General features: G+C 42.7%; 1 protein-coding gene across 1 annotated transcript in view; it reads right to left on the bottom strand.

Moving 5' to 3' along the window:
* LAPTM4B (lysosomal protein transmembrane 4 beta) overlaps positions 1-15,115 on the bottom strand; it is a 71,047-nt gene extending 55,932 nt beyond the window's left edge. Inside the window, exon 1 of the mRNA XM_058564680.1 lies at positions 14,942-15,115. Within this exon, the coding sequence (XP_058420663.1) occupies positions 14,942-15,040 (99 nt within the window). The 5' untranslated portion in view covers positions 15,041-15,115. The remainder of the gene's footprint in view (positions 1-14,941) is intronic.
* Positions 15,116-17,287: the final 2,172 nt, after the last annotated feature.

Here is a 17,287-nt window from a genome sequence, read left to right as displayed (position 1 = left end):
AAAAAAAAAAAAGACAGCTGGCTTTAATAAAAACAAAAGCTGCCAGAAGACAACAGAGTTACATCTTCAAAATGCTGGGGATGAAAATGAAACAGATACTTTCAGATAAAAACAAGGCAATCTGCCAGCAGCAGCTCAGCAGTAAAGAAAGCATTAAAGGGTGTTCTTTGGGCAAAAGAAAAATGATACCAGATAGAAGGCTGAAGATGTACAAAGAAACGAAGAATAACAAAAATGATAATTATGTTGGCAATTATGAATAATGATAACATCTAATAACAACACTAACAATGACTTATGAATACAAAATAGAAATAGAATCAAAATACACAATAATAGCAAATAAATCAAGAGAGGATAACTGGAATTGAACTGATCTTAGGTCCTTGCATTGTCCAGGAGGACAATGAAAATACCAATTAATGTGGGATTTTAAAAAGTCAAGGATGCATGCTATAATCTCTAGGGTAACGTTTTAGAGAACAGTCAGATTTGGGTGGTAGATACATAGGCATTTGCTTAGTGATAACCACGGGGTTTATATTCTGTGTACTTTCTGTACGTGTGCAATATTCACAGTGAAAATGGTTAAAAATAAATATAAATTATAATCTGACATGCTGTTTTCAGAGAGTTGGCTAAGTTTTATACTCCAATATTTGAAAATTTTTTTCTAAAAGCAATTAATGGCAGATATGCCTTTCACTTGGGTCCAATTTCAACGGGCAAATCAAAATGAAATGTAAGTTTAAACGTTTTACTTGAAATTTCTTTAAATCAAATTTTAGAATTCTGGGCCGGCCCCGTGGCTTAGTGGTTAAGTGCGCACGCTCCGCTGCTGGCGGCCCGGGTTCGGATCCTGGGCGCGCACCAATGCACCGCTTCTCCCGCCATGCTGAGGCCACGTCCCACATACAGCAACTAGAAGGATGTGCAGCTATGACATACAACCATGTACTGGGGCTTTGGGGGGAAAAAAAAAATTTAGAATTCTGATCCAAATGTGCTTTTTTATTCAAATAAGCCCCTGTCTACATGGTCCTGTTCTGATATTGAAGTAAATTTCTGACACTTGCTATTTCAATTCTAACAACTGTGGTAAATATATTCTGGAGAAAAAATTAAATTTACCATAAAATCCTATTTGCCTAAGAAATTGACTAAATTAGTTCACCTACTGTGTGCCCAACACTCTGCCTGAAAACTGGGTTATACAAAGATGAGTAAGACACAGTCCCCACCCCCAAGGATTAGTAGGCCCGGGGGGTAAACACACACCAGCAGCCAAGTAAAATGTACAATAAATGCTGTAACACTCATTAATTCATTCATTCAATAGTTCAAAAAATTATCTATCAGGCAACAAATATATGCCCAACACTATGCTAACATCACATATATATTATGGCAATCTCTCAAGGAGGCCTGTTGTCTAGTGGGGAACAAACTGGATGTTCCATTCAGAGTGAAAAGGAATTCTGCTGTATTAATGGCTCGGGGACAAGGGGTGGCAGTTGAAAGACTTCACAGGAAGATGACTTCATTAACACCAGACAGTAACAGACTTCTGGAAATCCTGAGAGACAAAGATTACAGCACAAATAATTTTAGGGTATCAGACTAAGTGACTAAGAATTAACTGTTAGGAGAAAGTAGAAGGGAACAAAAACTAAAAATGAGCCTCTCTTGGTAGTTCTTTGAGTTGGATTATAATTACAACCGATGTTTTAAGTTGCAGAAGCTATAAATCAAAGGGCAGTCTCTAGGTTACATACTGTGAACGGAAAAGTTTAAGCAGTAAAATGGAAGTTGTATCTTTTATTAGAGCCCCATTTCAACAGGCAAATTTTGAAAATGTATTGTAGAGATTTTCTGTCCCCAAACTCAACGGGGTTCTTCTGATGCACGCTGCAGCCCACAGTGGCATCCTTTCCGCAAGTCTTCCTCACGGGTGAAGAATTAAATCAAGAAACCACCACCACTGCACACTCTGTTTTACATTATTGAAGCAGTGTTGCCTCCCCTATGACGTGTGACTATCGTCACCCCATTCTACAGATGAGGACTCAAGACCTCAGTGGAAACTTGCGCAAGGTCACAGCGTCTTCCAGTCCTTGGATTACAAATGTCACACACGTTCTTTCCAGTAACCCGGGTTCCACCCAAGAAGCCACCACACCCAGGTTACAAGCCCTAGCCGACTCCATTAACCAATCCCCTGGCAGAAGACTTAGAATTCTTTTCAAGGGAGTGTCCCAGATAACTGCTCTCAATGTGACAGGAGGCTGGCAAGCAAAATGAAACTGATTTGCCACCACAGCAGAGGCAATCCCAATTTCTCTGAAAGGACTTGGTTGGGTTCTGCTCTTCACTCTGGGGCTGAGACACTATTATACACTCTCAGAATACAGGGCCCACACAATTAATGACAAAGATGTCTGGATGGTGGACAGAAGGTGGGGGACAAGAAAGAGGAAGGCTGTCCAAGAGCCTCTGGGAGACTTGGGAGTGGGGGGTGTGGACGGGGAGAACATGCATGTTTCATTTCTTTTTATGTCTTAAAGAACATTCTGGATCTCTGAATATGGAGATAGGCCTAGCCCAGAGCCTGGTTTAGGGTGGGCTTTGGAGACCTAAACTCTGTCCATAAAGAAAGTATCAAGTACTAGAGGGTCAGAAGGCTGGCATCTGGAAAAGAGAAGAGAAAATATGAAGTGCAAAATGGCTAAAGTAATTTTTAGCTTGGCGAGCATGGTGCTCTTTGTGTTCTAATACGCTCTACTCACTAGGTCTGTTAGTCCCTATCTGCGACCATCTGTTCCAACAACGTTATCATGAGATGTGCTTTGAAAGACTGTTTGAAGTGATTATACTACTTATTTCCTCTTAGTTTTAATATATAAAAGACTACTTTATTCCTGTAGCTGTCCATGAAAGACAGAAGTGAAACTCATAAAACAGAATGTCTTTACTAATGAAAGCGAAGAGACAGTCACAGACTTAACTATTAGAATATAAATTTTGCATTTCATTCACAAACACAGTTGTTATATTGTACTTGAGAGTTAAAATCTTCTAAAAAAATAGCAATACATTCAATAAACCCGAAAACAAAAACAAATTTCAAAATTAAAGACAAAAAGATATACATCTAGAACTGGAACACAGTTTGCAGTCTAGAACAAAAAGCTGCTCGAGTGTACCTCGACAGCTAAGTTTTCTGAAAGTCTTAACTGTCAGATTAAAGTCAAATGCAATGATATATTATAATGTGACCATCTCTTAGACAAAGAAATGTTGTGTAACCATAATGCTGAATTGTTGAAGAATGCTTTCTCCTTCCCGTACATAAAGTGTATGCCACAAATATTCATTATTATGAATATAGGTAAGGGAACATTCTTGAAGGTGATGTCAATATCTGATATTGTTACTTTTAGTTAAAACAGTACAGATACTTCAAAAGTAGACAGCCTCCGAAGATCACTGTTCTTAGCAATTCTCAAAGTGAACTAATGAAAAGATTATCCAGTAAATTATGAATTATCTCTTACTAATGTAAATACATAAATGTCTTTAAGAGTCTATTCTTGTTTACACACTTACTTTAGAATAAATATTAAGAAGATTATTTGAGAAACTCCCATTTAATTTCTAAACTGTTGGTAGGGAAAAAAACAGGCAAAGAAATATTCTCAGGTAAAAATAACAAAAGAATGAAGGAAGGCACCTATTGTAACTTACTAACTTAATTTTCAAAACATTTTCATGAAAGCTCTATGGCATTGCTCTGTTACTAATTTAAAGTTTGTTCCTCATAACTAACTTACCTTGGCTTTTCTCAGGGAGCCTTCAGTTACTTGTTCTGTTCAATATCTTTTTTTTTTTTTTAATTTATTTTCTGCCCCCAAAGTCCCAGTAGATAGTTGCATGTCATAGTTGCACATCCTTCTAGTTGCTGCATGTGGGACGCGGCCTCAGCATGGCTGGAGAAGCAGTGCGCCAGTGCGCGCCCAGGATCCGAACCCGGGTCGCCAGCAGCGGAGCGCGCGCACTTAACCGCTAAGCCACGGGGCCAGCCCTGTTCAATATCTTTTGAAGGAATAAAAACGAATAGTCAAAGTTTTAACTACATACGCAGGATTCTAAGGAAAGGATTTTAGCATCAGAAATGTATGTGTCCGCTAAACTACTGCTACCAAAAGCGTGGTCTGCAGAGCCGCTGCTGCAGCACCACGCAGAGCTTGTTACTGATGCAGGAGCATTCAATGAATCAGAAATAACCATCAGGAAGACTGGCAACTGACCTCTCAGCAGCCAAGGAGTCACAAGACAGTGCAATGAGAGCTTCAATGTGTTGAGACATTAACTGTCAACCAGGATTGCATATCCAGCAAAAATACCTTTCAAGAATGAAGGCTGAATAAAGATATTTTCAAAAAGCAGCTGTCAGAGTTTGCCACCAACAGGTCCTCACTAGAGGGAATTTTAAAATACATACTTCAGACAGAAGGATAGTGATCCTAGACAGCACATCTGAGGTGCAAAAGAAAATGATGGATCATGTACTTTCCATACTTTGAGTGTTAAAATATACATTTTATTTTTTTGTGAGGAAGATCAGCCCTGAGCTAACATCTACCAATCCTCCTCTTTTTTTTTTTTTTTTTTTGCTGAGGAAGACTGGCCCTGGGCTAACATCCGTGCCCATCTTCCTCCACTTTATATGGGATGCCGCCACAGCATGGCTTGCCAAGCAGTGTGTCAGTGCGCGCCCGGGATCCGAACCAGTGAACTCCGGGGCACCGCAGCGGAGCACGCACACTTAACCACTTGCGCCACTGGGCTGACCCCCAAAATATACATTTTAAAGTATAAATTATAGTGACTGCAAGAAAAAAGACACCAAGAGAATAATGGACAAAGAGAGATGTAAATATGTGGGTAATTCTAAACATACACTGATTGTATAGATCAATGTTTTGGGGAGGTTGAAAAAAAAGATACCAAAATACAAGAAATGACTGGTGTTAAAGGACTCAAATTGTTCAAAAGAAAGGCAAAGATATTATTAACTCCAGACTTTAATAAGTTAAGTACACATGTTAAAATTTCTTGAGCAAAGCACTAAAATAATAGAAAGAGTATAATTTCCAAAATAGCAGACAGGAAAAAATGGATAAGAAAAATCCAGTCAATACGAAAGATGGCAACAAAGGAGAGAAAAACAGAAACAATGACAAAATGTCCTAATATATTAGTAACCACTGTTAATGTAAGTGTACTGATCTCTCCAGTTAAAGACAAAGACTGCCAGGCTCTCCAACACTGCCCCCTCCATCCCCAAACTCTCCTCTGCGCCTCATCACCGTGCCACACATTCTCCTTTGCAGTATTTATCACAACTATATTCCAATATGTATTTGTGTGACTACTGATTAATACATATTAATCATTGAGTAATATTCTTCTACTAGACCATGGATTCCACGTTGGCAAGGAGTGGGTCTATTTTGAATCACCACTGTACTGCCAGCACCTAGTACAGTTCCTAACACACAGGACATTCTCAAAATCTGTTAAATGAAGGCAGGAGGGAGGTGAGGAGGGAAGAAAGAAACTGGATAACCATCAACATTCCTTCCAGGCTTACATTTTCTAAAATTATTTTCTTTTGAGATGGGAAGTCCTTATCCATAAGCAGCTATAGTTTTCTGATCCATAAACTAGCTGCATTTTGTGTCTTATATGGATGACTGCATGTGTTTTCATACTGAAATTGCTATCCATGTGACCTTCCTTTTATCTTTTTAAAAACTCTTAAATAGTCCATTAAAAAACTCCATTAATGGAGCACACCTTGGGAAAAAATGCATTCGCATTTGGATAGTACTTAGTTTTAACCACAGTCATAACTATTTTTATGATTTACTTAAACTGTTTTGTCATACTATTTGATAATTATTTATTTAGAATTATTTATTTTTAGAATTATTAACTTCAATTTAGAAAGGAAAACTGAAGTACTGTGAACTAACAAGTACTGTTTTGTAGACCAGAATTAAAGCCTCCTGTAGTTGGTACAGGTCACCCACTGGACAACAGGATCTTAGAAATAAGGCCACCCTTTGGTGGCATGTCAGACTAGTAGACATCCCTCGAATCTGTTCTCCTCTTTCTTCACAGTAATCAGCCTATCTGATACATAAATGCCCAGAGAAAGATAACATCTCCCAACCTCCCTTGCAGCTAAGTCATATATCTTTTTTTGGGTACTGGGATATAAGTGAAAGCCATGTGTGCAATTTCCATTTCACATCCTTAAAAAAAGTTGCAGGGCCAGCGTGATGGCATAGTGGTTAAGTTCGCATGCTCTGCTTTGGCGGCCTGGGGCCGGTTTGGATCCTGGGCATGGACCTACACACAGCTCATCAAGCCATGCTGTGGTGGCATCCCACATATACAACAGAGGAAGACTGGCACAGACATTAGCTTAGCAACACTCCTTCCTCAAGCAAAAAAAGGAAGATTGGCAACAGATGTTAGCTCAGGGCCAATCTTCCTCACCAAAAAAAAAAAATAATAATAATAATAATAATAATAAAATAAAGTAGCTTGTCTTTCTCCCTTCCAGCAGGCCAGAACACAAACATGGTGCTGGAGAGCTGTCTCCAACCATGAGGATGAGGATAACGGAAGCAGCCTCCTTAGAACCAGAGAAGGAATCCGTGCATTCAACGTGGCACAGCTGCCCCACCAGCCTGGGTCTCCGGATGGCCTCAAGAAACAAAGTCTGCCAACCCTCTCTGGACTATCAGCACGAGAGAAATAAATTTCTACCTTATGTAAATACTGCATCTCTCTGTTACAGCAGCTTTACCTATATCATAACAAATACAGAGGTTAAAGGAAATACCAACACAAAAGAGAAAAGAACAGCTATCAGAGAATCTAACCTTAAAAAGGAATTAAAAAGAAAAAAAAAAGAAATTCCTAGACCAGTAGTGCTGGATCAAGGGTGGGGTAACCAAAACTGCAACCTCAACAGAGGACTATCCAATAACAAGCCCCTCTCTTTACTCATAGCTGGAAGACGACACACTGTCCCCCAGAGACTTGATCTTTTTAGTCCGGAATGTTATCTCCTGTGAAGTTAGACTCACCAGGCTGTCTCCACGAAAAGCTATTAAGTACTCAAATCATTCCACAATCATAAGTTAGCGTCCTCTAAAGGAAAGGGATGCACAAGCCTAAGGATAGGTAGGGGTGTCCATCTCAACGATGATTATGTTTTCCCATTGAATATTAATAAATTGGCATTCTGGTTTTATGTGTCTACTAAAGTTCAGCTGGTGTGAATGAGCCACTCAACTTTAGGGCACTGACAAGTCCAGGAAGGTTGAGGGCTCACTAAGGAAGGGCCAAACTCTGATGCATCCCACCTGGCCTTGCCTAGGTGACCTCCTCAGTACTTCTTTTTTCTAACCTATAACGCCTCCAGTTTTGCGACCCCCAAGCCTTCTACTGTTAGTCAACACAGATGCCAGTACCTACCATGTGCCAAGAGTCACTGCTTCACCATCTCTGTACCATGGAACCAACTAGCCAGGTAATTTTTAGCAGCTCAAGGTTAATGAGAGAAAGAAAGAAGCTCAAGCTTATTTTTACTAACTAACAATTTGCAATTGTATTTCCTCAAGCATTTTTTGGCCCCCACATATTTCCATGACTGCGAAATAATTTTCCCTTGGAAGCTGTACCTGCAAAGAGGCAACTCCAAACCTTCAAAGGTTTGCTAAAAGCATTGAAGAAGTGAGGTCTTTGCTTACTTTTTATTTTGCTTCAAGTAAAATGGGTTGACCAGTTTACAGCTCTTCACCTCTCATCAAGGCTCCAGAAGCTCTTCTGAGAGCCAAGGGAGCTGGGGGCAAGAGGAGGAAGCAGTGAATTATGCTGCTGGGGCTCACCCATTATTTCTATTAGGATCCCTTACTGACCAATAATATATCTGCCCCAAAGAGGATGGGGTGGGAAAGGAGAATTGTGGTCTCTTTCTTCATGGCAAAGATTCCAAGTTGACAAAACAAATATATTACACATTTAGTTAGACATAACACACATCGTGGTGCAAAACCCACAGTAACCACTTTAATACTTGATGCTTTGTTAGTAGTTAGATATATTTAAACTGGGTCCTAGAGAGATTGATATAAATAAAACAGCTTTGATGGCACTCTATTTCCTAGCCAGTTTGTCTTTAAAATGTTCTGATGAACATGTATCATTACATGCAATAAAAGCTAAAAAAGATATTAAATACCACTGAAATCTCCACCAGCCAATATTTTACAGAACTTCCCTTGATCCTTTATACTGGAGGGAAGGGGATGCCAGGAGAGAGATCCCATACTTTTAAAAAATGGCTCATTGGAGATCTCTCAAAATTCTAGTTTCCCTCACTATCCAAATCTATTCAGTTCCTGAATTCAGACGGAGAAAGTCTGCATGGCAAGAGAGACTTGTATCATTTACTAACTGATAAAAATTCCCATCCATATGTTTCACACTATTAGCACATGAGAGACTCACGCTGGAAGGAATCGTACCCTCCATATCTCCTATCTGGAGGACAGGAACACACCCTTTCTGGTTTCCCAGCCATGGAAAACGGCCTGCCATTTTAATCTTCTTTAAAACCTGCTTTCATCTGATGACCCCTGTTCATAATTCTTCAATGCCAGCCCACGGCCTACAGAATAAAATCAAACTCTCTAGCCTAGTATTTCAGTCTTTTACAACCTAATATAGTAGGGAAAACACTAGGTCATAAAGATTTCATAAGTACTATGAATTAGCCCACAATGTGCCCTGAACTTACGGACAAAGTTATAGAATCTGACAGCTGGAAAGAAACTATTCATCTTAAATAAGCATACCAGCACCTATCGTGCCTGACCCCAGGGTTGCTTTGAGGTCTAAGTAAGTACAAACGTGAAAGCCCACTGAAGACTATCAATCACTCTACAAATACCAGGCATCGGTTTTACTATCCAGCATTACTGTCCAGACAAAAATCAAGTTATCACACCAGAATTTCTCAGGATACAAAGAGAACCCATCAGGCTTGGGTACACAAGCAAGCTGTGACTTTCAAAGTGAACTAGTTGATTATCTGAAAGGCCAGGTCATAAAGCCAATGGGAGCAGCTACTCTGAGCTCTTTCATCCCTTATAATCGGATATATGGCCAACGACTCTATGAATAGTGTCTAGCACAAAGAGGCATTCAATATATATTTGCTGAATGACTAAGTTCCTAAAATACACTTGGATGATGATAAAAAGGATGATATGCACAAAGGGGGACCCATCCCAGGTGTCAATGACAGGTGCTTCCAACTACCAGTACCACTTTTCAAAACACTCCAAGAAAATCATGTGGCAAAACAATGAAAGAAATTACCAAGGACAAAGCATACTTGAGTGCATACAGAGAAATTCAGGTCCTGAAGGTAAAATACACTGCACAGAAATGGGGGCTTTAGCCCAAGGAGTGTGGCGGGTATTTTTTATTGACTTCCAAACATTCTTTCCTCCTGTTCCCAGTAACAGTCTCGGATTCCCTGGGAAATTACTCACCCCTCTACTCTCAACCTGGTGTTCTGAATAAAATTAATCCCACCCCTGGCTCACATCCCTCCTAATCTATATAGTTCAAGGGCAGGAAAATATCCCAGACCTAAACTGATCAGTATACTCAGTCACATAACCCCGGCCTCTGGTTCAACAGATAACTTAAGTTTGTCAAATCAGAACAAATCTCAGGATTTAGGGCTTAAGTATTGGCTGACAAATACAGTAGCCATTTGTATCCAAAAGGAGGATAACCTGAAAGGGGAGGGGTTGGGAGAGAGGGGAAAGAGATGTGGCAGTAACCACTGTGTTAATCGTTTAAGCCAATTTAAATTGGCTTGAAACACACAGGTCGTGAAATATACAGACCTCCCTGGGACAGCCAGACACAGTTCTTAGGAGCAGGATAACAAGTTCATATTTGTATTTCAGAAAAATATCTCTGGGAACTGCATCTATAATAGACTGAAAAAAATGGATTATTGATGGCAAGGCTAGAAGCAGGAAGACCAGCTATGAGACTATTATAACAGCGACGTGACTGATAATGAGAGCCTAAATGAGGGAAATGGAGGACAGAATATGGAGGTCACCAGGAGGTAGGGCAAAAACCAATAGGACACGGAGATGGAATAAAGGAAGAGATTAACGTGGCAAGAGGAACAGAGGCATCTAGCTGGGGAGTCCAGGTAGATGGTGAACGAGAGACTAGAGTATGGGCAAATCTGGGGAGGAAGTTAACGGATTCAAGTTTAGAACACTAAGTTTTGTTGAAGAAAGAGAGGAAATCCCAGAAGACTACAAAGCAATCATTCTGCTTCAAGTATTTCTTTTATATCATGATCGCTTCTTTTATTTTATGATCGCTCTGGAAACCAGGACAAGTCAATCTTCGTTCTCTGTGAAGATGGATAAACATTTTACTCATCTTTCTAAAAACATTTATAGTTATTAAAGGTTATGTAATAACTCAACTTTTTTTAGGTTAAGCGACTAAACTTCCTTTTTAAATAAATATGAACGTCTACCTCACGTAACACAAAAATTAATTTGAGATGGATCACAGATGTAAATATCAAAGCTAAAGCCATAAAGCTCCTGAAGAAAATATAAAAATATCTTTACAATTTTGGGATAGGCAAAGATTTCTTAGAACACAGAGAGTACTAACCATAAATGAAAAAAATTGACAAATTGAACTTAATCAAAATTAAAAACCTCTGTTCATCAAAATATATCATTAAGAAAATGATGGTGGGCCTGCCCGGTGGTGTAGTGGTTAAGTGCTCGTGCTCGTGCTCGTGCTCCGCTGCGGTGGCCCAGGGTTCGGATCCCTGGCGCACACCGACACACCACTTGTCAGGCCATGCTGTGGCAGCGTCCCACATAAAGTGGAGGAAGATGGGCACGAATGTTAGCTCAGGGCCAGTCTTCCTCAGCAAAAAGAGGAGGATTGGCACGGATGTTAGCTCAGGGCTGATCTTCCTCACAAAAAAAAAAAAAAGAAAAAAAAACCAACTCCAAATGTTGACAAGGATGTGGAGCAATGGAACTTTATACATTGCTGGTTGGAGTGTAAAATGGCAGAACCCCTTTGGAAAACTGGTTGGCAGTTTCTTATCAAGTTAAACATGCACCTACCCAATAACCAGCAATTCCACTCCTAGGTATTTACTCAATAGAAATAAAAACATACATTCACAAAAAGTCTTGTGCAAGAATGTTCAGAGCAGCATTATCCACAACAACTCCAAACTGGAAACAAGCCAATGTCCATCATCTGGCAAATGGATAAACAAATTGTGGTATATTTAATAAAAAGGAACAAGCTATTGATACACTCCAGCAATATGAATGAATTTAAAAGACTTTATGCTAAGTGAAAGCAACCCAATACAAAAGAATGCATACAATATAATTCCATTTATATGAACAGGCAAAACTCATCTATGGGGTGGGGGGGTGTCAGGTGAGGATTAACTGGGAAGAGGCATGAGGGAACGTTCTGGGATTTTGGGTTTGTTTGTTTTTTTTTGAGTTTTTTTATGTTTTATTTTTTTTATTTTTGTGAGGAAGATCAGCCCTGAGGTAACATCCATGCCAATCCTCCTCTTTTTGCTGAGGAAGACTGGCCCTGGGCTAACATCCGTGCCCATCTTCCTCCACTTTATATGGGACGCCGCCACAGCATGGCTTGACAAGCGGTGCATCAGTGTGTGCCAGGGATCCGAACCTGGGCTGCCAGCAGCAGAGCATGCGCACTTAACCGCTACGCCATGGGGCTGGCACCCCGTTCTGGGGTTTTGGAAACGTTTTCTAGGGGTGTGGGTTACATAGGCGTATGCATTTGTCAACTCAATGAACTGTGAATTTCACCATATATAAATGATGCCTCAATAAAAGAAAGGAAAAAATAAAACAAAGACAAACAAAAAATGATCTCTAACATAAATATGCGAAATCAACGTGCTTTATTATGGGACAGAAGGAAACCTTTATTGTTCTGAGGCAAAAACAAAACACACACACACCTCTTAAAAGGTAAAACAGTGGAAACAGGACAGACTAAACATCACTCAGACCACAAAGTGACCATGGGACCTTATGTAAATCATATAACTCTCTTGGCCTGGGGTTTCCCATGCATAAAATGTGAACAAAAAAATTTACCTCACCAGGAATACATAAAAATTAAGCTTATGCAAAGCATCTAGTATAGTATCTGGCACACAGGACCTTGGTAAAAGGTAGTGGTAGAAAACAACAATTCCTTTAGAACTTCATTGTAAATGTTTAGAACCCTGTCATAAATGTTTAGAACCTTACCATAAATGCTCGAAGCCCACCAACCAAAACCTGTTCCTCCGGTGTTTCTGCATGCCAGCCTGTTTTCCCTAACCTCTTAAATTTGACCTGAAATCCTGAACTGGGGAGACAGATCCGAGGGCACACACCCCCTGTCTCCCTGCAGATCAATCTTGCAGAATAAAGCTGATTTCTGTGTCCTGGCCAGTCCCATCCCCCCTCCCCCCACCCTACCTTCCGCCCCCCCACCCCCCCCACCCCCACCCCCAAAAGAAAACACGTAAAAAGATACACTTGACCTACCTGGCATAATAAGCAATTATTTATTATTTAAGGAAGACCCCTTCTAGCGGACTCTTATCTGAATATCTGCCCATAACTCTATCCTTTTTTCCTGAAAACTCTCTCCCTTTCTGATAACTGACCCAGCTCCAGACAGCCGGCAGGGTCGGGGGTTGGGAAACAGGGAGAGGTGCCTTGTTCTTCAGTGACCTGCTCCCTCATCTTAAAAATGTTCATGTAAATCAAAGTTTTGGATAACCACATTATATTTAAAGGTATTAGGGAAACTTTTTTTTTAAAAAGTCAAAATTGTTTTATGAAATGCAAAAGACTTTTTATAAAGATTACTCATACTTAAGCCAGGTTTCCCATTTATTAGGTTCACCTAAAGCGGCATTCTTCCATCTGCTAGAAAGCTTTCTAATTATCTTTCAAAAGGCCATACATTTCCAAATGCTAAAACATGCACACCAACAACTACTTTCCACAAAGAGCATGCTGGAACAATAGACAAAGCAGGCAGAGGACTCTCCTTTTATCACACCAATTCTGTCTGCTTGGATTACAGCCAAGAGGGCTCAAGCAGATCTATCTTTCCTGTAGATCATGTAGTACATTTGCCTAATGCAGTGCCCTAGATTTTACAAATTACATTCGCTGATGTACTTGCAAGTCTGCAGATTTGAACACCATCAAGGAGGACAAGGACACATTTGTATAAAATAGTCTGTCTTGATCATCAAAAAAAGCACTATTTTGAGGACACCTACTATCTTTTGCTATAATTTTAAATTTCTGTAAAGGATTTCTTCACTTTTAGCCAAGTCAAGATTGAGCCAATACCCTAAAGTTCTATTCTGCATTCTCACTGCACAGTAAGAACCCACACATAGCCAAGATCTGTTTGAAAGCTTTTAAGGCCAAAAATTTCTAGTGTGTGATAGGCACTGCCTAAAGTGCTTGAAACTATAAATAGCACAGAAACCACCACAGGCCTGGGGGGGAAATGTTTTGCTTAAAATGGCACAAGGAACCACTTCACAATGCGACATAACGCCCATATTATATCAAAAAATTGAATACGAACCGACTGAAAAACTCCGATTAACGAGGTAAGATTTATTCTCACTAGAAAGTTTTATATGCCATCTTACTACCATTTTTAAGACACTTCCTCGTGATGCAGTGGTATTCACTGCAAAGTGGCTCGGGTCTAACTCTCCATCATGATGTCACAAAACCCAAAATGCAGTGGAATCCGACTCAGTGTTGGCGCAGTCTAGGGGTGCCGACAATCAACCTGGAGCAGGCAAGGGGCAGGACTCCACCAGGTCGCCTCACTGCCCCTGATAATCACTGCTCCTCACACAAATAAGATCGTAAAAGCTCCAACCTAAAAACAAAAAATCAGGTTTGCCTGCGGCGTCTGTTAAGGAAGGTGCCGGGATCCCCAGTCAACGGACAGGGAAGTCAGTGGGTGGAAAATGGCTTCCCCGGGCGGACCGAAACGCAGTCAATCACCTTCCTGGAGTAAGGGCTTTACCACAGGCGCGTGGGGAACCACGCACAGAGTGGAACAAGGACCCCCAATCATTTCAACTCGGGATCCGAAGGTGCGCGGGAGTGAGCGGACAGCAACCCCGAGGGCAGTCGCGGGCAGGGCGAAGGGGCAGCCGGGTCTGCAGCCCGGAGCACAGGGGCAGCACCATGTGCCCAGTCCCCCCACGACGCTGTCGGGACCCGGCAGAACACGAAGCCCAACGGGTGTTCAGAAGAAAGAAAGGACGAGAAAACGCGAGCTCCGCACAGAAGCTCCGAGTTCTCCGGCCACCAGGCGCGCTTGCACCGGACAGCGCGGGGCGCGGCCGCGGCCGCAGCGGCTCTATGCAGCGGGCTTGCGGCCGTCTATGCAGCGGGCTTGCGGCCGCTCCCGCTCTGCGCGCCCCAGCCAGCCGGCTCCCCCAGGTGCCCCGAACTCCAGGCCCCGGCCCGGCCCCGCCACAGGCTGGGCGAGCCGGGGGCATCGCGGACAGGCTCCCCCAGAGAATTAAGTTTCCAATAATACAACTTTAGGCGGATTAGCGCCAGCGTCACTCAACCCCGAGGCCGAACCAGGTCCCAACTTGGCGTGAAAGCGAAGCGGGGCCGCGGGCCGGGGTCCCGGAGGGCTCGGGGCGCCGGCGCCTCCGCCCCGGCAGGTGCGCCCCGGCCGCCGCGCTCACCAGGTACCAGACGCCGAGCAGGATGGTGCCGGTGCGGACATGGCAGCACAGGCAGCAGCTGTTGGAGTAGAACCGCGTCCAGGGCGCGACCATCTTCATCGCTCGGGCCGCGGGCGCAGTGGCGCGAGAGCGCGCCCAAGTTGCAGGAGAGTCGGCCGCGTTGCTCCGGGCCCGCCGCGCGGCTGCTGCCGGCTCCTCGGCCGCTCCCGCCCTGGCCTCGCTCGCTGCCCGCCCGCCCGCCGGCCTTCGCTCCGCGCCTGCCCCGAGAACGCCCGGCGCTGCCGCGACCGGACCCTGCGCTCGGAAGGCAGCGGGAGGAGGAGGAGGAGCAGCGGGGGCGGGGCGGGGCGGCCGCGCGCCACGTGACCCGCGCCCCGGCCCGTGATGTCACCGGGGGCTCCAGCCAGCTGCCGGCGCCGCCAGCCCAGTGTGAATAAATAAATCATCTTGCGCTCTCGGTCGGTCCCGCGGGCGGCCCGCCGTGGAGTTCCGGGCCTTCCCTCTCTCATTTGGTCATTTGTGTAACTCTACCAAGGGTTGGAGATTCTTTTACAGCCTGGTTGGTTGTGGTTTTTTCCCGTTCCACTTCTATCTTGCAGATTATCTGTAGATGCAACGCTATCACTGTTGTCACCTTGCAAAGTGGAGGAGGAAAACTGCGGGTGTGATTCCGGTCAACTGCAGTACTTTGAACCACTGCTGAAGCCGCCAAGAGCAATATGTCTCTGCTTCCAAGCTCAATTACTGTGGCAGTAATCTTTTCCCGGAAAATAGGATGTGTGTCAAGGACATCCTCGCTGTGCTTTGGGTAGCATTTTTAATCATGATTGCAGCTCTAAAGAAACAATCGGCAAGCCAATTACTGCCACAAGTTCCCTGCAAGACACAACATAGTGCCTTAAGAGATAATGAGAGATAGGACTCCAGTTTGGGGTCATTTCCTCCCATCTGGTGTTTTGTCTCCAAGTGCACTTGTTCTAGGTTAGCCTCTAATCACTGCTGAAGCCAACCATCTCAGACAAGTTAGATTATTAGCAGTGTCAAAGTTGGAGCAAGAGAAAAACTGGTTAGATTTAAATTTCTTAAGGACAGGTTATAAAGGAAGGAAGATGAATGTTAAATAAGGCTGCTTAAGTGCAGGACTGCTTAGTTTTACAAGGCTGTAAAGCTGTCGCATTCTTACTGTGTAGCTTAAACCTGGATGGAAAGGGACCCCAGAGTCATCCCCAGAGATGTCAGGTGTGGGCCCTTAATCAGAAATAATAGGTAACATCACTGTAGGAATTAATCAGGAATATCGAACAAGAATGCTAAGTTTCTGTTTTATTTTCTTACTACAAAGTTCTGTTTTCTTTCACATTTGAGAGAATTTTCTCTCTGAGGTCTTCCATTTAATATTTAATTATGGCCGTAGCCACTTATAACCAGCTATAGGACAAGCATTCATGCTCTGAGAAGGAATGGAAATATAGAATCAGGATGGGGAACGCTAATTTACAAATTCCAGCAAGTTCCCACAGTTACCTCCCACTTTTCCCTCCCCACCAGACTTTCAGATTCATTAGGCAATGGCTCATTGATTCAAGGGAATTTTATGTTTCAGAAAGCTTACTATTCAAGATTGGAATTTACAGACAGTTGCCAAATTGCTAGATAAGAAGAGAGGGAGTAGAGGAACCTGGTTGGAGAAGGGGCAAGTGAAGTTTATTAAATAAAACTTAAAAGTCAGTGTCTTTGGAGTTGTATTTATTTGGATGCAAGAAAATATGGTGATTGGCCACAAAAAAAGAACAGAGGCTTCCCAAGGAGCTTAGTCAAAGCTGGGTTACTTGTTTTCGAACAGCAGCATGTTTAACCGGAATACTGATTGTAGTAGTACAGTTATTTAGACAAGTCACTATGTTCTCATCCCTAGGAGCCTCAGCTGCCTGGACCACACTTGCTCCCTTTCTGCTAGAGCGAAGGACAACAGCCTCCATAGCTCTGGTTAAGTTGCCCTGCAATTCACTCATCCCTTCTCTCCCATTCTTCACTGTCTCCACCGTGCCTTCATTACCGAATTTTAAACCCTTCTCTCCTTTAGGACTTAAGAACTTGCAACCTCTTTCTCACCTAGGTCCTTTTCTTTGTCTTTTTTTTGTGTGTGTATGAGGAAGATCAGCCCTGTGCTAACATCTGCCAATCCTCCTTTTTTTTTTTTTCTTTGCTGAGGAAGACTGGTCCTGGGCTAACATCCATGGCCATATTCCTCCACTTTATATGGGACACCGCCACAGCATGGCTTGCCAAGCGTTGTGTCAGTGTGCTCCAGGGACCCGAACTGGCCAACCCCAGGCCGCCGCAGCG

The sequence above is a fragment of the Diceros bicornis genome, chromosome 21, assembly GCF_020826845.1.
Source record: "Diceros bicornis minor isolate mBicDic1 chromosome 21, mDicBic1.mat.cur, whole genome shotgun sequence".
Classification (NCBI taxonomy): domain Eukaryota; kingdom Metazoa; phylum Chordata; class Mammalia; order Perissodactyla; family Rhinocerotidae; genus Diceros; species Diceros bicornis.
Note: the sequence above shows the minus strand (reverse complement) of the source record. Positions and strands in the feature narration are given on the sequence as shown.